We start from the raw sequence: 16,652 nt of genomic DNA on the forward strand, positions 1-16,652 counted from the left end.
ATAACATTCATAATATATTGCATGAAGTATAATGTTTAATATGTACCTATTTGCTACTGCAGTAGCATTAGACGACACTTTGTGCTTTGGTCATTTTCTATAAAATGTAGACATCTAATCTAAACAAAAGTAAATTAAATAATAGGTATCATGGGTATTTCATATTATAACATGTGTATCTTGAATGCATTGAATATATTTATGTACAATAACTAGGTAATAGATTGAAATTTGAGCTATAATATTATATTGTTTTAAAAAATGAATAGATATTCATATCTATTCATTGTCTATATGCATAGACAATTAAACATGTTAATGCACATAAAATAAAAAGTAAATATATAATGTAAATACTTATACATTAATATTATGGTTGATTTAGATACATGTAATAGGAAAAATATGTAGGATTATAACAATATAATATAAAAATTGTTGTTTTATTTATTTATTATTTAAAAAAAATACAAAAATACAAAAAATACAAAACACTATGTAATATAATATAATAAACCATTCGGGTGAATATGATAACTAGTTGGTTTTTTATATGGTAACTCGGTTATTTTAATTTTTACAATTTCTTTGGTATTATTTACAACATATGACTGATAATGGTCGTCAAAACCATTTGTACAAAATAAAGAGCAAATAGCTACAGGAATCATGTCTGGTAAAATATAAATATGCTTTATTAATCCATACACTGGTAAACTAGTTACTTTATTTATAGATATAACAACACACATATTGTTAGTGGAATAATGAGTACCATTTACATTAACCCATGAAATAAATGTATAACCACTAACATCATTCAAGACACTAGAAATATTTTTTAGTTCCTCCTCAGAAATAAAAATTGTTTTACCAATCTTAAATAGGGCAGATAGATTAAAATTAATACTGTTGGCTACTCGATGAGCTACTTTGAGTTGGTTTTTCAAAAATAAAGTGTAGCAGATATTTTTTCTGCTGGTTATAGCTTGTGCAGCCACTTTTGACTCCTTGTGTTTAGCCTCAAAACGCATTGACCAAATATTTATCAATGGACCTACTCTTTCCATTATAGAGGGATAGTGCAATAGATGATGGTGCTTAGGCTTTAAATTGGTTTTGAACAATTTTGTATATAATTGATGATGTTCATCAATTAAGTTTTTTAATATAAATGGACATTCAGGTCCAACACTGTGTGATGTTGCTATATCTAATATTTTATTTAATACAATATATAATTGCCAGATTTCTGAATTTCTAGGAACCATATCTCCTATTAACAGACCTAGATATCTAGTTAAGCACCACATTTCACTAGCAGTAGTCTTTAACATTAAAGGCTTGTTATTTTTTAAATTATTTTCTGAAATTGCTTGAGGTCTATTTCTAATGTCGGTAGGACCATATCCAAAATACTGTATCCTTTGATTTAGTGTCTCTAAACTAAAATATTTAAAATCAATTATAAAGAGCCTTAAAATACCTGTTAAATCATAATTACAAACACCCTCTAGTAAGTCATGCATGAGGTCGACAGAATAATTATGAACAACATGAAAAGAGGTAACATCATTCCAAATACAAGATTCGACAACACCAGTTGTGGATAAGTTTTTAATGTTAACATCAATTGAATAATTTTCCACTGTTCTAAGTTTAGAAGTATCTTGGAGTGTTAAAGAATTACATTCAGCTTTGGAACATTTGCAAAATCTACAAGGATAGTTTGCATTAAAACTTTCCGAAAACCCTAAAATGCTGTGTAAGCCTAAATTATCACCTAATATTAGAGCTAATGATAAATATATTTGAATATTTTGATTGTCAACACATATCTGAATACCCCTGGACTCCAAATCATTAATTTCTAAAATTATGTGTTTGAAGAGTTCCCGATTCCCTACCAGTTTCTTGTCAGTAGTGTTAAACAATAAAACCATAAAAATGTTTTCTAACTTAGAAGCAAATTCAGGAGGGCAACCAGGCAAACTTACATAAATTGCTCCTAACTTCTGTATTCCAGCATGACTTCCAAGGGGGTTATTTGTTTCAAAATCATCAAAATACAGAAAAAAAGGAATTAATATTTTATCAGAGAGTAAAATTTTATCTCTCCACATTTGACTTTGTATAAAATTATGGATCAAATTATCATTGGCTTCTATTATAGTTTCTGAATATTTCAAAAAGGTATTATATACATTTGGTACTTCAAAAAATTGTCTAAATAATTTCTCTAGTTGTACGCTATAGATTTTGACAGGAATTGATTTAATAATCACATCTCCTCTTTGGAGAGAATCATTTGGTCTATAACCTACAATAGATCCAAGTGGTTTTATCAATGTACCCAAGCTGTGAAATGCTTTAAATCTTTTATGTTCAGTATTTAAATTTTTGAAAGGATCACACAAAATATTAAACTTAACATTTAGGCGTATTATGGAATCACCAGCAAAATTTGATTCTACTTCAGTTTTCAAAGGAGGAACTATATCATTTAAAAATGTTGTTATATCATTCATAATACTTTGAACTTTATTTCTTGGTAACCCTGACTCGTTATACCATTTTGACAATAATTCTACTGCTTTATTATTAACAAATGATTCATAGTTGTCACCATTGTCAGTTACAATGGTGATGGACTCATCCAATACATTATTATTTATAATATTAATACTAGATGCATCAGGTAAGTCAAAATGATCGTTGTTAGAAATGTTATTCAAATCATGTGAAATTGGAGAACTGTTAATATGACATTTTACATGTTTTTTAAATGAATTTAGGCTACTAAAAGACCTTAAACAGTTATCTTCAAGGCACTTATAAAATGTTATATTGTTTGCATGATAAACTTTGAAATGTAAAAATAATAAATTAAAATTTGCAAGATTTGATAAACATTTAAAACATTTAGGCATTTTTAATGTAAGAATGATACAAACATATAACATATAATTAGATATAAACAGTACAATGTAATTTATATAAGCAATAGTTTAAATGTAGGTAGGTAGATACCTAATACAGAATAGGTAATTTTATTATAACAATTAAAAAATGAACATATTTTGTTATAGAAAAATTAAAGTTCAATAGTATAGCACTACATATTAATAATTTATAATTTAAATGTTATAGATAATATAACAGTATATAAGATTATCAAAAGAGTATAGTAAGTTACTTTGAAAAATATGATAATATGTAATAAATAGTATTTTATATAAACAAAAAAAAATAATATGACTATCAAAATTGTTTTAGATCATTTAAGATTATATTTGTGGATGTGAATCGTTTGTCGTGATCGGTGGTAATATTATAAAAATATTTTTGGATAAATTCCCATAAATGTTCAGATTCTTTCGGATAATTGAGGTTTAACGAAAAAAAACTTTTAAACGCCAGATCAACTGCTTTCATAGGTGTTTCTACTTTAAATTGGTACTTATTAATTATCACATAAGATGCAGTTACCTTAAGAGGATTTTCGATGTCTAGACATAAAAATGTAATATATGGTTGTACTGTAGTGTTTGATCTTTTAGCCTTGTTTTCTTTTTGGCAATATATGTCATTCATTTGTGTTGCAGACTGTAAACATAATAGTAAAATTATTTTTGTTAAGTAGGTATTTAGTTATGTATAGTATATTGTAGCTACATAGATATTGAGGGTATATATTTAGGTATATGTAAATTAGAAAACAATTACTTTAGCAAAACAAACAAATCCATCAGCAATTTCTTCAGTTGAAGGTCTCCACTTTTCAACTTTTCTTTTCTTTGAACCATTTGACGTAGATGAGCAAATTGTTTTCGATTGAAATATTCTTGGAAGAATATATAATGCAGCTATATTAATGTCTACAATTAGAAACATAAAAATATTAATTATCAAATAAAGAAATCTATATAGGTACATAGTATATCTGAAGGTTAAGTTAGGTTAGGTTAGGATAGATGTATCCTCAGTTTTCGATTTGTAGGCTTAGCAATCAAACCAAAAAAAAATGTTAGATTTAGGTACCCTGCATAAAAAAATATTATATCTTTGTAGATATAATTACCTGGATTTTCTGGTTTGCTAAGCACTTCTAAATAGCTAAAATATTGTACTTCCTTTACAATTTTAGTTTGACACTTTTCTAAATACTTATAAAAAATGTTGACAAAATGTTGGAAACTGTTATAAAATGCAACTTCTTTATTTGGAAAAAGTAGATCAAAATCCAAATCAATCTAAAATAATATTACGAACATTATAATTAAATTAAATTATTAAAATAGTAGCCAGTAGGTATATTAATACTTTAAACAGTTATAACTGCAGTCTGCAACTGCTACATATTATACAATATAGGTTTCAGGTATACTATATATTAAAAAATTATCATTTTACTTTTCCCCTCTAACTGATCTTTCATCATATTATAAAAGGTAAATATAATAATACATAAGTATATGTTTGTACATATAGCTACTTAGGTATGCTTTTACATTTTTACGTATATACTAGGTATTGTTTTTAAGAGGATAACAAAAATAATTTTTAATTATAATTTTTATTAGTTTATTATAAGACTGTAAATTAAATTAAAGATTGTACCTAATGAAAAATGATGACAATTAAAAGTACCTGCCATAGGAAGTCTTTAATTTAGTCTATTATTCAAATCATCTTGTTTTAATTTACCTATTGGCTATTTTAAATAAAAATCTATCCACATTATGTAAGTAGTAGGTACAAAACTTTAAAAACTTCAGAATTTGTTTAATTTACCTATTGTAATTTATACTAACCAACTGACACGCATTAACACCTCTCATGGCTGGATAACTAATAAAATATTCTAGCTCTAGGTCACTCTCTAATAATTTCTTGTACCTATAATCACTTGTTTTGGCCCATTTGTCTAGTACAACAGTCATCGGCTCATCATTATTTCTTAGCCAAATTATCATATCATCCAAAACTATTTTTAAAACAATTCTAAAATGTTAATATTTAAATAAAAAGAAACAATGTGTTTTAATAAAATAATGCAAAGGAAAAATTAGAACCTTCATTTGCTTCGATGGTTTCGTATAATGTATTTGGTTTTACTTTAGAGCTGTTTTGTAACTTCCGAATGTCTTTTCGTACATTGCAGTAACGGTCCCATAATTTACCTCGTGCTAATTTAATATTTTTATTTATTTTTTGAAATGGTGTATAATAAATGAATTCCGATTCTGTTTCAAAACATTCAACAATCTCCTTTGCTAACTGTTGAATTTGGGCTGAAGATAATGTCTCATTTAAACTTTTTTTTAGTTCATGATCAATAATTAACTTCACCATTTTACTTCTCATACTCATATTGCATATATTATTTTGTTCATAAAGTCTTATTATCATATTTCCCTCTTGGGACTTTTGTAGTATATTTTTTATATTACCATTATTACTTCCAGTAGTTCTAGGATGTATATACACCTATATGATATATATATATATATATATTAAAAATCTAATTATTTAAGTATATATATTACCTACAGTAACATTAAAGAATTACAATAATTTATTACTTTGGGAGATTGTGATGTTGGGAGAACAGGATCTTGGTTAACTGTGGAATCATTTCTTATACCCTCAAGAGGTTCAAATTCAATAACATTAATATCAGCAATGTTTATTTCATTTTGACTGGATAGTTCTAACACCTTTAATACAAGATAGGGTTGATATAGATAGGTTTATACAGAAAAATGTGTACATACAATTTGGATGTTTAAAGAAAAATGGAGTAAAAAGCATAACTTATTTACTTACTGGAACAGTAATACTATTTTTAAACAAGTTAAATTTGTTTAAAAATTTTGATAGGTAACCGACTTTTGGGATCAATGTTTTGATCATATCTTCATCCAGATTTATCAATGCTTCTCTGTCTACCCCTTCATCTATACATTTGTTTAAACTAATTATAAATAGGTAATTTTTAAAAATAATATGAATTAAAAAATATACTTTAACATGATGATTCTATAGTATAAAATTGGGATCAAAGCTAAGATTATATAATAATATAATATGTAGATATTATATGCATCTTATATATTCTTAAAAAAAATTTTCATTGTTTGTGTAGAAGTATGTTATTTTTTATTGGATTAATTAATTTTTAATTGATAATAGCCTAATGAAATTGTTAATAATAATTAAAAACTTATTAATTTTTATTTTTGGTTGATAATATAAGTAGGTAGGTACTAGGTAGTACAAATACTGTAGTAATAGATATCTAATAAGTGTTAGTGCTTATAGATTCATTGTGTTTGTATATAATTATGATAAATATACAAATAATACATATGCATACGACATACCTATAATTACATAACCATAAAAACCTACATTTATGACGAACTTATTTAAAGAACCAATCTACTAATTAGGCAATATTGAGCTTTTACTGCCAAAGAAAAATATAAGGTATAAGTAAAATTTAGGTATCACAAATTCAAATAAAAATATAAAAACATACAAATACCTAAGCTAATTGTACAAAATGCATGAATTAATTTACAATACACATCATAAAAACAATACCAAATTTATAAACTGTGTAAAATGTAACATAGGTAGGTAAACAATAAACATACCTTCAAATGTTTCAATCAGCATCCCCAAATTCCAATCATTTAATATTTTTTTTGTAAATTCATCTGCCATGATCTATACATACAAAATAATAAATTATACCTAGGTACTCTCTATTTTTATTGTTATATTTATTACCTAGTAACTATCAGTTATTATAATAAAGATATTGGTCTATACCGACTCATCTCTTAAATAATTAAACTTAAATAGGTAGTATTTATGTCTCTTTGTAGTAGAACTAGAGTATACATATATTCTATAAATATAAACATAGGCGGAATTCATTGACATTTCATAGTTAGCATACTTATTTATTGAAATTTGTAAATACACAATAATTTAAGTAGGTGTGAAAATAAAGATTCTAAATTAATATCAATGTAATATAAATAATCAATAGGTACCAATTGTAATCGTAAATACTAAATTATGAAAAATAACTAAAAATAATATACCTATAATATAAATATATAATTATAGGTACTTACCTAAAGATGAGTTTATTTTTTTTGATACAAACTTGAATCAATATAAGATCTTATAGACGTTGACGTGAAAACTGATCTAAACTAAAATCTTTACACTAAGTCGGAGGTCTAAAACTGCAATGAATACGAAAATACGAAACAAGAACTATTGCACTTTTGCATTTGCACTGTGACTAGCGGGCAGCGGCATATTACCGAAGTCCGAAACAAAGAAAAATAATTTCGACGAGTTCCTACTACTATACTTCCATAAATTTCTGATTCCTATAAGTACTCACCGACGTACCTAGAAAAACTTATTTTCGCCAATGCATTTATACAGGTTTGTGATTTACATTGCAAGCGAGTGGCTGCAACTGGCACGCGCATTATTATGGTCGCCCGCGTGTACAATGTATGTAGACAAAGAAAATAATGCCCATATACAACAAACATAATAACATGGTTGATATAAATTTCGGAAATATTTAGTGTACATATTTATTTGGACAATTTAACTATAAGTTAATAACTAAAACTGCATTGTATTTTTCACCAAACGGGCATAGTTATAACAAATATATTATGGTAATATCAACTATTATATTTTTAACCATTTACCATACCAAAATTATTTTTTTCCGTGTAAAAATCGAATTTAGGGCGAGTACCTAGTTTATGATTTAGATGGGCGAAGTGGAGTGGTAAGGGGGTTACCCCGCAAGAAATAGTAAAAAACTTAAAAAAATATAAGGATAAAAAATATTTAAAAATATGATTCTTTTAACATCTTAAAACTATGTGAAAAATATTTTTAAAAACAAATACTTTTTGAGATAATGACTGTTTTAAGCTTAATGAATCACCCTGTATAAACGGACTGGATAATGAAAATTCCATCCTTGAAGTTAAATGTACATTGATAAAAAAACAACTAGGATACTTAGGATTTATATTTTTGTATGTATTATTCTACACAAAATACATGTAGAGTGTTGTTTGTATTCAAACAATTATTGTCATATAGCCATATCGTATAATATCATAAAAGTGCCATTGGATTTGTAATTTAAATATACACCTAATAATAATCCAAATACCTGTTTATTTATTTACACTACTACACCTACAATACCACACCAATTCGTTTGTACATAATAATTTAATTTGTATTTATTTTTTTTTTTATATAAAAATACACTACACTCATGTTTGTAATAATGATAGTTATTATTGTTATACACTTATACCCTAAAAGTGCCATTGTAATATCTTTCTTATACATTATATATGTATCAATAACTTTTAAACTCAATTCTATAAATTTGTAATGTTGCCAACTATTGTTACATACCTACATATATCATAAAATTAACATTGAATTTGTAATATGTTTTTTATATGTTATTTTAGTTTTTTTGAACAACTTTAAAACACAATTCAACATGTAATAAATTTAATTAAATACATTTGTACTGTTACAACAACTCATTAGTTATTAATTAATTTACTCTACTTCTAAGATATCAGTAATATTTATATCTTTGTACAATTTAGATCCTATGCTCAGTAACATTTATTTATATTTATTTTTTTGTATACATTATACATTACACACATAATGTGTTCTTTGTATTTAACTACCAACTGACTGATGTATCGGTAACGTGGACCACAGCGGGGTCGTCCTGTGTCAGTTGTGGCGGTGATGGTGCTGGTGCTAATGGTGGTGATACCCGCGGCGGCCATTGAGGGTTAGAGGAGGCTAAGAAAATTATAAAAATGTATAATAGAACACACAATAACAATGGTCGTGGTAGAACATAACATACACTCACCCGGGCAGTCTTTGACAATATACCCCTTTTTAAGACATTGAGAGCACCCTGAAACACATATTAGGTGATATACCTTTTAGTATACATCTACTAACGACATTTATCAGTTTTTTTGGAGTAACGCTTCCGGATCCCTTTCAAATTTCGAAAATTTATTTTAAAAAATGTTTAATAAACTTATTAAGAAAGAATCTGACTTTGTCACAAGGAGTGGTTGGAGTTTGGAATCAATTGATGCCTTACAGTAAAGGATTAATATTGTAAACCCGTTAACTAGATCTAGAAACATTTATCATATAGTCATTTAATTTAATTTATAAAAATAAAAAGGTGGGGAAGTGGATTTCGCTCTGCTGTGCAGTATTTACGTATAAAAAAGCCGAGAAAAACAAAAAAAAAATTAATGAAAACCGGGAATTATTACACTAAATCGGTTTTCGACAAAATCGATTTTGGTTTTTTGTGTAACTCTAAAACAAATGACCGTAGGTACATGCAATTATCACTGGTTGTTAATATTAGCATTGTCTATACACGATAAAATTTTCAAAATATTTTGATTTGTTTTGAACTATTTACGGATATTTACGGTTTCCAAATTTATAATATTGTAATTAAATATCTTAATATAATATTGTTATTAAAAATCCAAAGTTACAATTGTTTTTATAAGCATTTAAATTTTGAATTTTGACAAATACGTAAATACGAGTTAGAAATTCCTAAAGATTTTTCTTTTTAAATCTAAGATTTTAAAATGTAACACAAGATTCCTTAGAGACTATTTACGTTTATAAAAAAAAAAATATCTACAAAAAAGTCAAATTATATTTTTACAACATTGGATATTCACTCGATTTCTCATGTAATGATTATCTTATTTAGTTGTAATTCAAAAAAGAATAACCGTAGACACTTGAGATTAATATCATATCAATTCCTATTTTGATAAATTATTCAAATTATTTTGACTTGTTTTGAGCTGTAATGAACATTATCAATTTACAATTTTTTTCAACTTTTTTCTATAAATATCAATACAATTTCATATTCATAAAGTCAACTGCCCGTTTGATTTTTTCTACTGCCCAATTTGGGCCCGACCGCCCGTTAGAATAAGCCCTGCTATATAGTAGACTGGAGTATTGGAATCTGGAACCATAGTCCGTTCTAAGCTTCTGTCACTGGAACTGCGACTGCTATACCTTTTAAATATTCTGTGCTGAGTGCTTTTAAGTTCTTACGCCACCTGTGGATCACCACCTCATCGTTGTTGCATAGTGAGTATATTAAGCAGCGTGTGCTAGACTCGTCACGTGGTAAACGTTAAATTTTACCCAAAAAATAATTACAAAACGAGAGTAGATGCCGCAGTCGTAGGATTTAATTCTAAAAATTATTTACGTCATTACAAAAGAAAAATAATAATGACCGGTCCAGGTAAATAAATAAAAAACAATATTTTATGTTATATTATATAAATATGTTTTTTTTATTAGTTATTTGTTTACCTAGGTTTACATGCTAAACGTTCTTCAACAGATATCCAAAGAATTAGAACTAATACGGTAATGCGTGGAAGAAAATTATTTGACATGGGCATAAAATGTAATAAATCTAGTACAACACGATATTATGCACCAGATTCAGACTACGGCCTGGCTAAACCATTAAATAACAATGAAGATTTGAATATGAAAAAAAAAATGTTTTCTACAAAAAATATCAAATGTAAATAGAGCTGAGTTGGAACGAATTACACGAGAACAGGTGCATAGCCAAGATTGGTTAAATTAACGTAAAAAAACGTTTAACAGCGTTGAACTTTGGCGACATTTGTAAAATGAGATCAGAGACGAGCTGTCGAAAAAAAGTATATATTATGCTATATAAGCCTCATACTTCAACAAAAGAAATGGTACATGAAATCGAAATGGAACCACATGCAAGAATTAAATTTGAAAAGTTAAGTGGCCGTTCTGTACAGGTATGTGGACAGATTTCTGATATTGAATGGCCATACCTTACGGCTACTACTGGTAATTATCCAATTTTCAACATTTTTTAAATCCTAAATTTGTATAGGTACCTAATATACATTTATTTTATATTAATTATAATAATATATTATATTTGTTGTATACTGGGTGATTCATTAAGCGTAAGACACTCATTATCTCAAAAAGTATAAATGTTTTTGAAAATATTTTTTTACATAGTTTCAAATTGTTAATAAAACAACATTTTTATTAAAAAATTATATTTTTTATCCTTATAATTTTCTAAGTTTTTACTTTTTTGAACGACGGCATAGAGTTTTAATCCAAAGCAGAATATGTATGTTTCTAGTATTTTGATTCATAAAAATCGAATTTAGGGTGAGTACCTAGTTTATGATTTAGATGGGCGAAGTGGAGTGGTATGGGGTTACCCCGCAAGAAATAGTAAAAAACTTAAAAAAATATAAGGATAAAAAATATTTAAAAATATGATTCTTTTAACATCTTAAAACTATGTGAAAGATATTTTTAAAAACAAATACTTTTTGAGATAATGACCGTTTTAAGCTTAATGAATCACCCTGTATAAACGGACTGGATAATGAAAATTCCATCCTTGAAGTTAAATGTACATTGATAAAAAAACAACTAGGATACTTAGGATTTATATTTTTGTATGTATTATTCTACACAAAATACATGTAGAGTGTTGTTTGTATTCAAACAATTATTGTCATATAGCCATATCGTATAATATCATAAAAGTGCCATTGGATTTGTAATTGAAGGGGATTCCACCCGACCGTGATTTTTACCAAAATATACCTATATTTTGCCAACTGTACAGATTTTTCTAGTGATCGGAAACAAATTCTGAAAACATATTTGAATTCGTCATGAAGTTTACTTTAAAACGACTTTTCAGCATTTTTGGAATTGATTGCTTAAACCTATCAAATTTTAATCTAAAATTTTGAATTTTAAGAATTTTTAAATAATAGTAATATTGAGCTAAAAAAATTATTTTAAAAATGTAAGAAAGTCGTTTTCAAGTAAACTTCATGACGAATTCAAATATGTTTTCAGAATTTGTTTCCGACCACTAGAAAAATCTGTTCAATTGGCAAAAGATAGATACTTTTAGACAAAAAAAAATAGTATATATTGTTCGTCAAGCGCGCGACGCTGCGTATTTGACATGTGACTGCGCGTGCGAAAGTGTCCCGTTTCCATGAAACTGTACGTCGCACGAGTAAACCAAATATAATAGTAGTTCCAGCGCGATGACGTCACGCCTGCGATAAAAATGAAAATATCCATAAACTTATAAATTAAAATTTATAAATAACTCATATTATGCAATTGATATTACCGGAGTATTTCCTGCGCACTGCACATATTATTTATTAGCGGCTACGTATAATATATGCTACGGTAATTATTGCCAGTTGCCTACTATTTTGGCTTCTAAATTATAATAAATTATAATTCATAAACGTTTTCCGTTATTCTTCTTATAATGGAAAACGTTTTACAAATTAAAAAACGACGAAGAAAATATTTATCCAAAAAACACAAGGGAAATGTCGATAAACTAAAAAAATGGCGAAAAAGTCTTAAAACTGACAGTGACACGGTAAGTCAAAATAATTTACATCTTATATATAGGAATACAATTTTAGTATGTGCATGTGATTTTAATTTTGTACGTATGATTATAATATAGGAAGAAATAAATAATCTGTCGACATCGGAGAACCATCCTAATACTATCGATGATACTATTATAACAGAAACGGATAATGCACAAATGTACGTTGGTCTCCAATAGATATTGCTAATACTGGTTATAGTTCCCTATGATCGAGGTCCACTCGACACGTCCTACTATACAGCAGAAAGACATCCCCGATTTTTTTTATTACTCAAATGTGTATATTTAAATTTAATAATAACATACAGCGATGACCGATGAGTTTCTACTATAGAATAATACATATGAATTACAAAAAGAGTGGATAAGTGGATGTCACTCTGCTGTACAATAGGTTACAAGTGGGTCATGGATAGTATTAAATTTGAATTCAACAATATAATATCATTGTATACGAAAAATGATTCTGATATGTCAGTATAGGATATTTTACATTATGTTTGTATATTTTTAAATTTTTTATTATTATTATATTGTATTGTACTTTGTATAGTTTAGAAAAAACAGATTTTTTCGGTTTTTTTTTTTAAGACTTATTTTATTAATAACACCATTATGATTATTTAAGGGTTAATGATCATAGTATGGTACAATACTTTTATCCATTATCACCAGAAACTTCAAAAAATATATTCGAACCAACATTTAGCCTAAGTACCGTGATCTCAGAAAACGATTCGACCTCAAGGTAAGAAATGTATTATGTATTATATTATGCAACGCGCAATATTTCTTTTATCTCTCTCTGGCCCATGCGCAACATAGCAAAGCTTACGTTCACAATTATAGGTAATGATTATAATCATAATCATTTTTAAAATTAGAGTGAAATTACCTTTTATACAATTTAAAGATAATAATATAAGATATTATTATCTAGGGCATCTCATAGGCTTTTTATTATGTTTTAATTTTAAAGCGAGTTATGAGTATTTTATAAAATCAAACTGTAATAAAAAGCTATGCTATGCCCTAGCTAATAATCTTACCTTTAATTTTTTTAAGAGGTAATTTCGCTCTAACTTTATAAGTTATTATGATATCCAAATTACAATTTATAATCATTATTGTTTACGTAAAATTTGATATGTTGTGCGTGGGTCAGAGAAGAAAATAAATAGTGCTCTGACATCGTCTTGTACAGCTAAATATTATTTAGTAAACCTATACATATAAAAACTATACCTTTATTGATGAAATATAAGCTTAGAACTATATTATATTCTGTATAATATAGGTACCTATATATTTCAGGGGCTTGGTCAAAAAGAGTTAAGTCAGATTTTTCCAAAAGTTAGATTTTGACTCATTTCAATTTTACATAATTTTATGTTTTTTTTGGTCCAGAGGGTTTAAGTCTTATATATTAATTTTTTAAAAATATATTTTTGGTCATTTAGATTTAAGTCAACATTGGTAATTGAGATATTCTAATAAATTATTATACCTGCAAAATAATGTCATAGATTTAAAAAAAAATTGAATCACTTAGGTGGGCCAACTAGATAGACTATAAAACATTTGAGAATAACAACATTATTTTGTTTTAATCTGAATGTAAAAAAATGAAAAATCAAAGAGAATTAAGTGAAGATCAAAATGAGTTAAGACATTTTTTCTTGAAAATCTAAATGATTTTAATACACCAAAATCATGAAAATATTTGAAATAATTGATTTTTTATAATTTATTTTTAATATACCCATCATAATAATAATAACTGAATCAACTACAATAAAAAATTAACAAATATGAATTTAAACAGGACTTATGAATGTTTAGATATCCCTAAAAGTTGATAATTTTGACTTAACACGGTTTGACTAAGCACCGAAGTAAATTAATTATTATATATATTATATATACCACAGAAATAACAATCATAAATATTATAAAATATTTACCTTTTGAAGTAATACATTAAACATATCTTCATTTATTCTTAAAAAGTTGAAGTAACTAGACGTATCTTCAACTGCTAACTCTTTTAAAAGAGTGTCTGAAATTCCTAATTGGTTTCTTTGCCCAATCCAACTTCGCACCCATATTTTTTTTGCCCTTCGATTTCCTCTTTTTAAAGTAATCAATTCTTTGATTACTTCAATAAGAGCTAGCTCGATTGCATCGGTCAACATTTTAATATTTAATATTTAACATTTATATAATGCAACAATATAGTCATTGACTTGAATACAAATTTTAACAATTTTAATCAATGTTCCACCTACTATCACAATTCACTATATCACAGTATCACCCGCTCGTGTGAATACATTTGACAGTTGGACAGTACTATCGCATATTCTCATGAAAGTAACTATCGCGTTTTACTATCATCGTGCGACCACGACTTAATAGTGTATGCTAGTAGGACTTGATACCTATTTATTTATATATTTTTTTATTAAAATATTAATTACCCTTTTTACTTTAGTGTTTTCTACCTATTTAGAATGTGTATATGCATCTTGTTTTATAAAATTGTCAATAATTAGTCTACTTGATTAGGTATTTAGTTTTTAAAAACTCAAAATTCAGATTAATGTAATTTAAGATAAATTATTAAGTATAATAAGGCTTAAATAAAATATTTCATCAGGTAGATATAGGAACTAAAAAAAAAATTAAATTGGACACGAGATTTCACTTCCAGAAATTTGCAAAAATAATATAACTAGATACGTTTTGTTGGTAATATTGTTTTAAGGAAAAAAAATGATACCTGGAAAATTGTTGAAAACGAATTCAATAGAAATTATACGGGGAATGTTTCGAAGACTGAATTAGTGTTAAAAAAGAAATATTCCAATTAAAAAAAAAGAATACTGAAAAATGTTGCAGAAGAAAAAACAGGTATAAGAGGTACTATGTTGAATAAAATAAATTGTTCATAAATTCAATAAAATCAGCGGTATCAATTGCGTTACTGCAAAGTTGACCAGTTCTGCACATGTGCGTATAGCTGAAGACATAGAATGGCTTAAGTTGCACACCTAACTTCACATGGGTCATTTCAAAATTATGGGTTATTCCGTGTCACACAGCTGTTGTTTCCACAATTATGGACTTAACAAAATTCTAATAAATGTGTTAACTAAAATATTATTGTCCTTACAAGGACTCAATATTTTCAAGTTAAAATATTTATTATTTTAAGTATGAAACACACTTAAGTACCCTAAATCTCTCTCCCTAAGCTTGTCACAATTATTAGGTTTCTAGCTTTTATTTTAATATCTCAGATACCATACAGTATTTAGTGAGTTATCAATCAATTATTATAATCATAATACTCTTCTCTAGAATTTGTTTTGTTAAATAAATACAATTGTCACTAAGTAAGTATTTTTGTCTTAAGTTTGATTTAGTTACATAATTTATTCTCTCTCCCTAAACATTTTTTTTAATTGCCACCACATAATAGGAAAAAAGAAATTTTGTATCAATGTAATGTGGCAAAACTGCTTCAGCATGATAACACCACATGAGTTTTGTTTATGATATTAGGAAAAATTTTCAGTTGTGCGCGCGTTCGTAAACAGTGCGATTCGTTTGCGCGTGATTTTATTCAACCTCATTCCCTAAGGCCTGTTAAATACTTGTGGTAAGTGTATTTTGGATTATAAATAATTACATTTTATGTACATTGTTGATCAATGTATTGAACCATGAAAACTCTCTAGAAATAGTTCATAATCCTATCAACAATGACTGCTAACTGGCAAAACCTCTCTCCCTAAAATAATTAAAAAAATTAAATTTTTAGGGAGAGAGAATACAAATTAGGGAGAGATAATATTTTACTTTTTATTATTGTATAAAGTAATTTATAGTGATTGATGGTTTCTATTTAATAGGTGGTCTCGCTCATGTACCAGATTAGATTATGGCACCAAAAAAAAACTGAGTAAGGAGGAGTTAAAAGCAAAAGCGAGAGAGTACAATAAAAATCGAAGACAGAAGATCGAAG

The 16,652-nt window shown here is 27.0% G+C and overlaps 1 protein-coding gene and 1 pseudogene across 1 annotated transcript; one reads left to right on the plus strand and one right to left on the minus strand.

The window, feature by feature from the left end:
* Positions 1 to 3,108: 3,108 nt before the first annotated feature.
* On the minus strand, positions 3,109 to 6,732 carry LOC132948016 (uncharacterized). The gene is made up of 8 exons (XM_061018249.1): positions 6,663 to 6,732; positions 5,830 to 5,960; positions 5,586 to 5,720; positions 5,076 to 5,490; positions 4,815 to 4,987; positions 4,082 to 4,253; positions 3,727 to 3,878; positions 3,109 to 3,606 (listed from the first exon to the last, which is right to left on the minus strand). Exons 1-8 carry the CDS (start codon positions 6,730 to 6,732, stop codon positions 3,262 to 3,264), a joined length of 1,593 nt encoding a protein of 530 aa, XP_060874232.1. The 3' UTR covers positions 3,109 to 3,261.
* A 2,106-nt stretch (positions 6,733 to 8,838) lies between these two features.
* Positions 8,839 to 16,652, plus strand: part of LOC132948021 (uncharacterized) — a 68,326-nt pseudogene continuing 60,512 nt past the window's right edge.

This window comes from Metopolophium dirhodum, chromosome 1 (assembly GCF_019925205.1).
Source record: "Metopolophium dirhodum isolate CAU chromosome 1, ASM1992520v1, whole genome shotgun sequence".
Lineage (NCBI taxonomy): Eukaryota > Metazoa > Arthropoda > Insecta > Hemiptera > Aphididae > Metopolophium > Metopolophium dirhodum.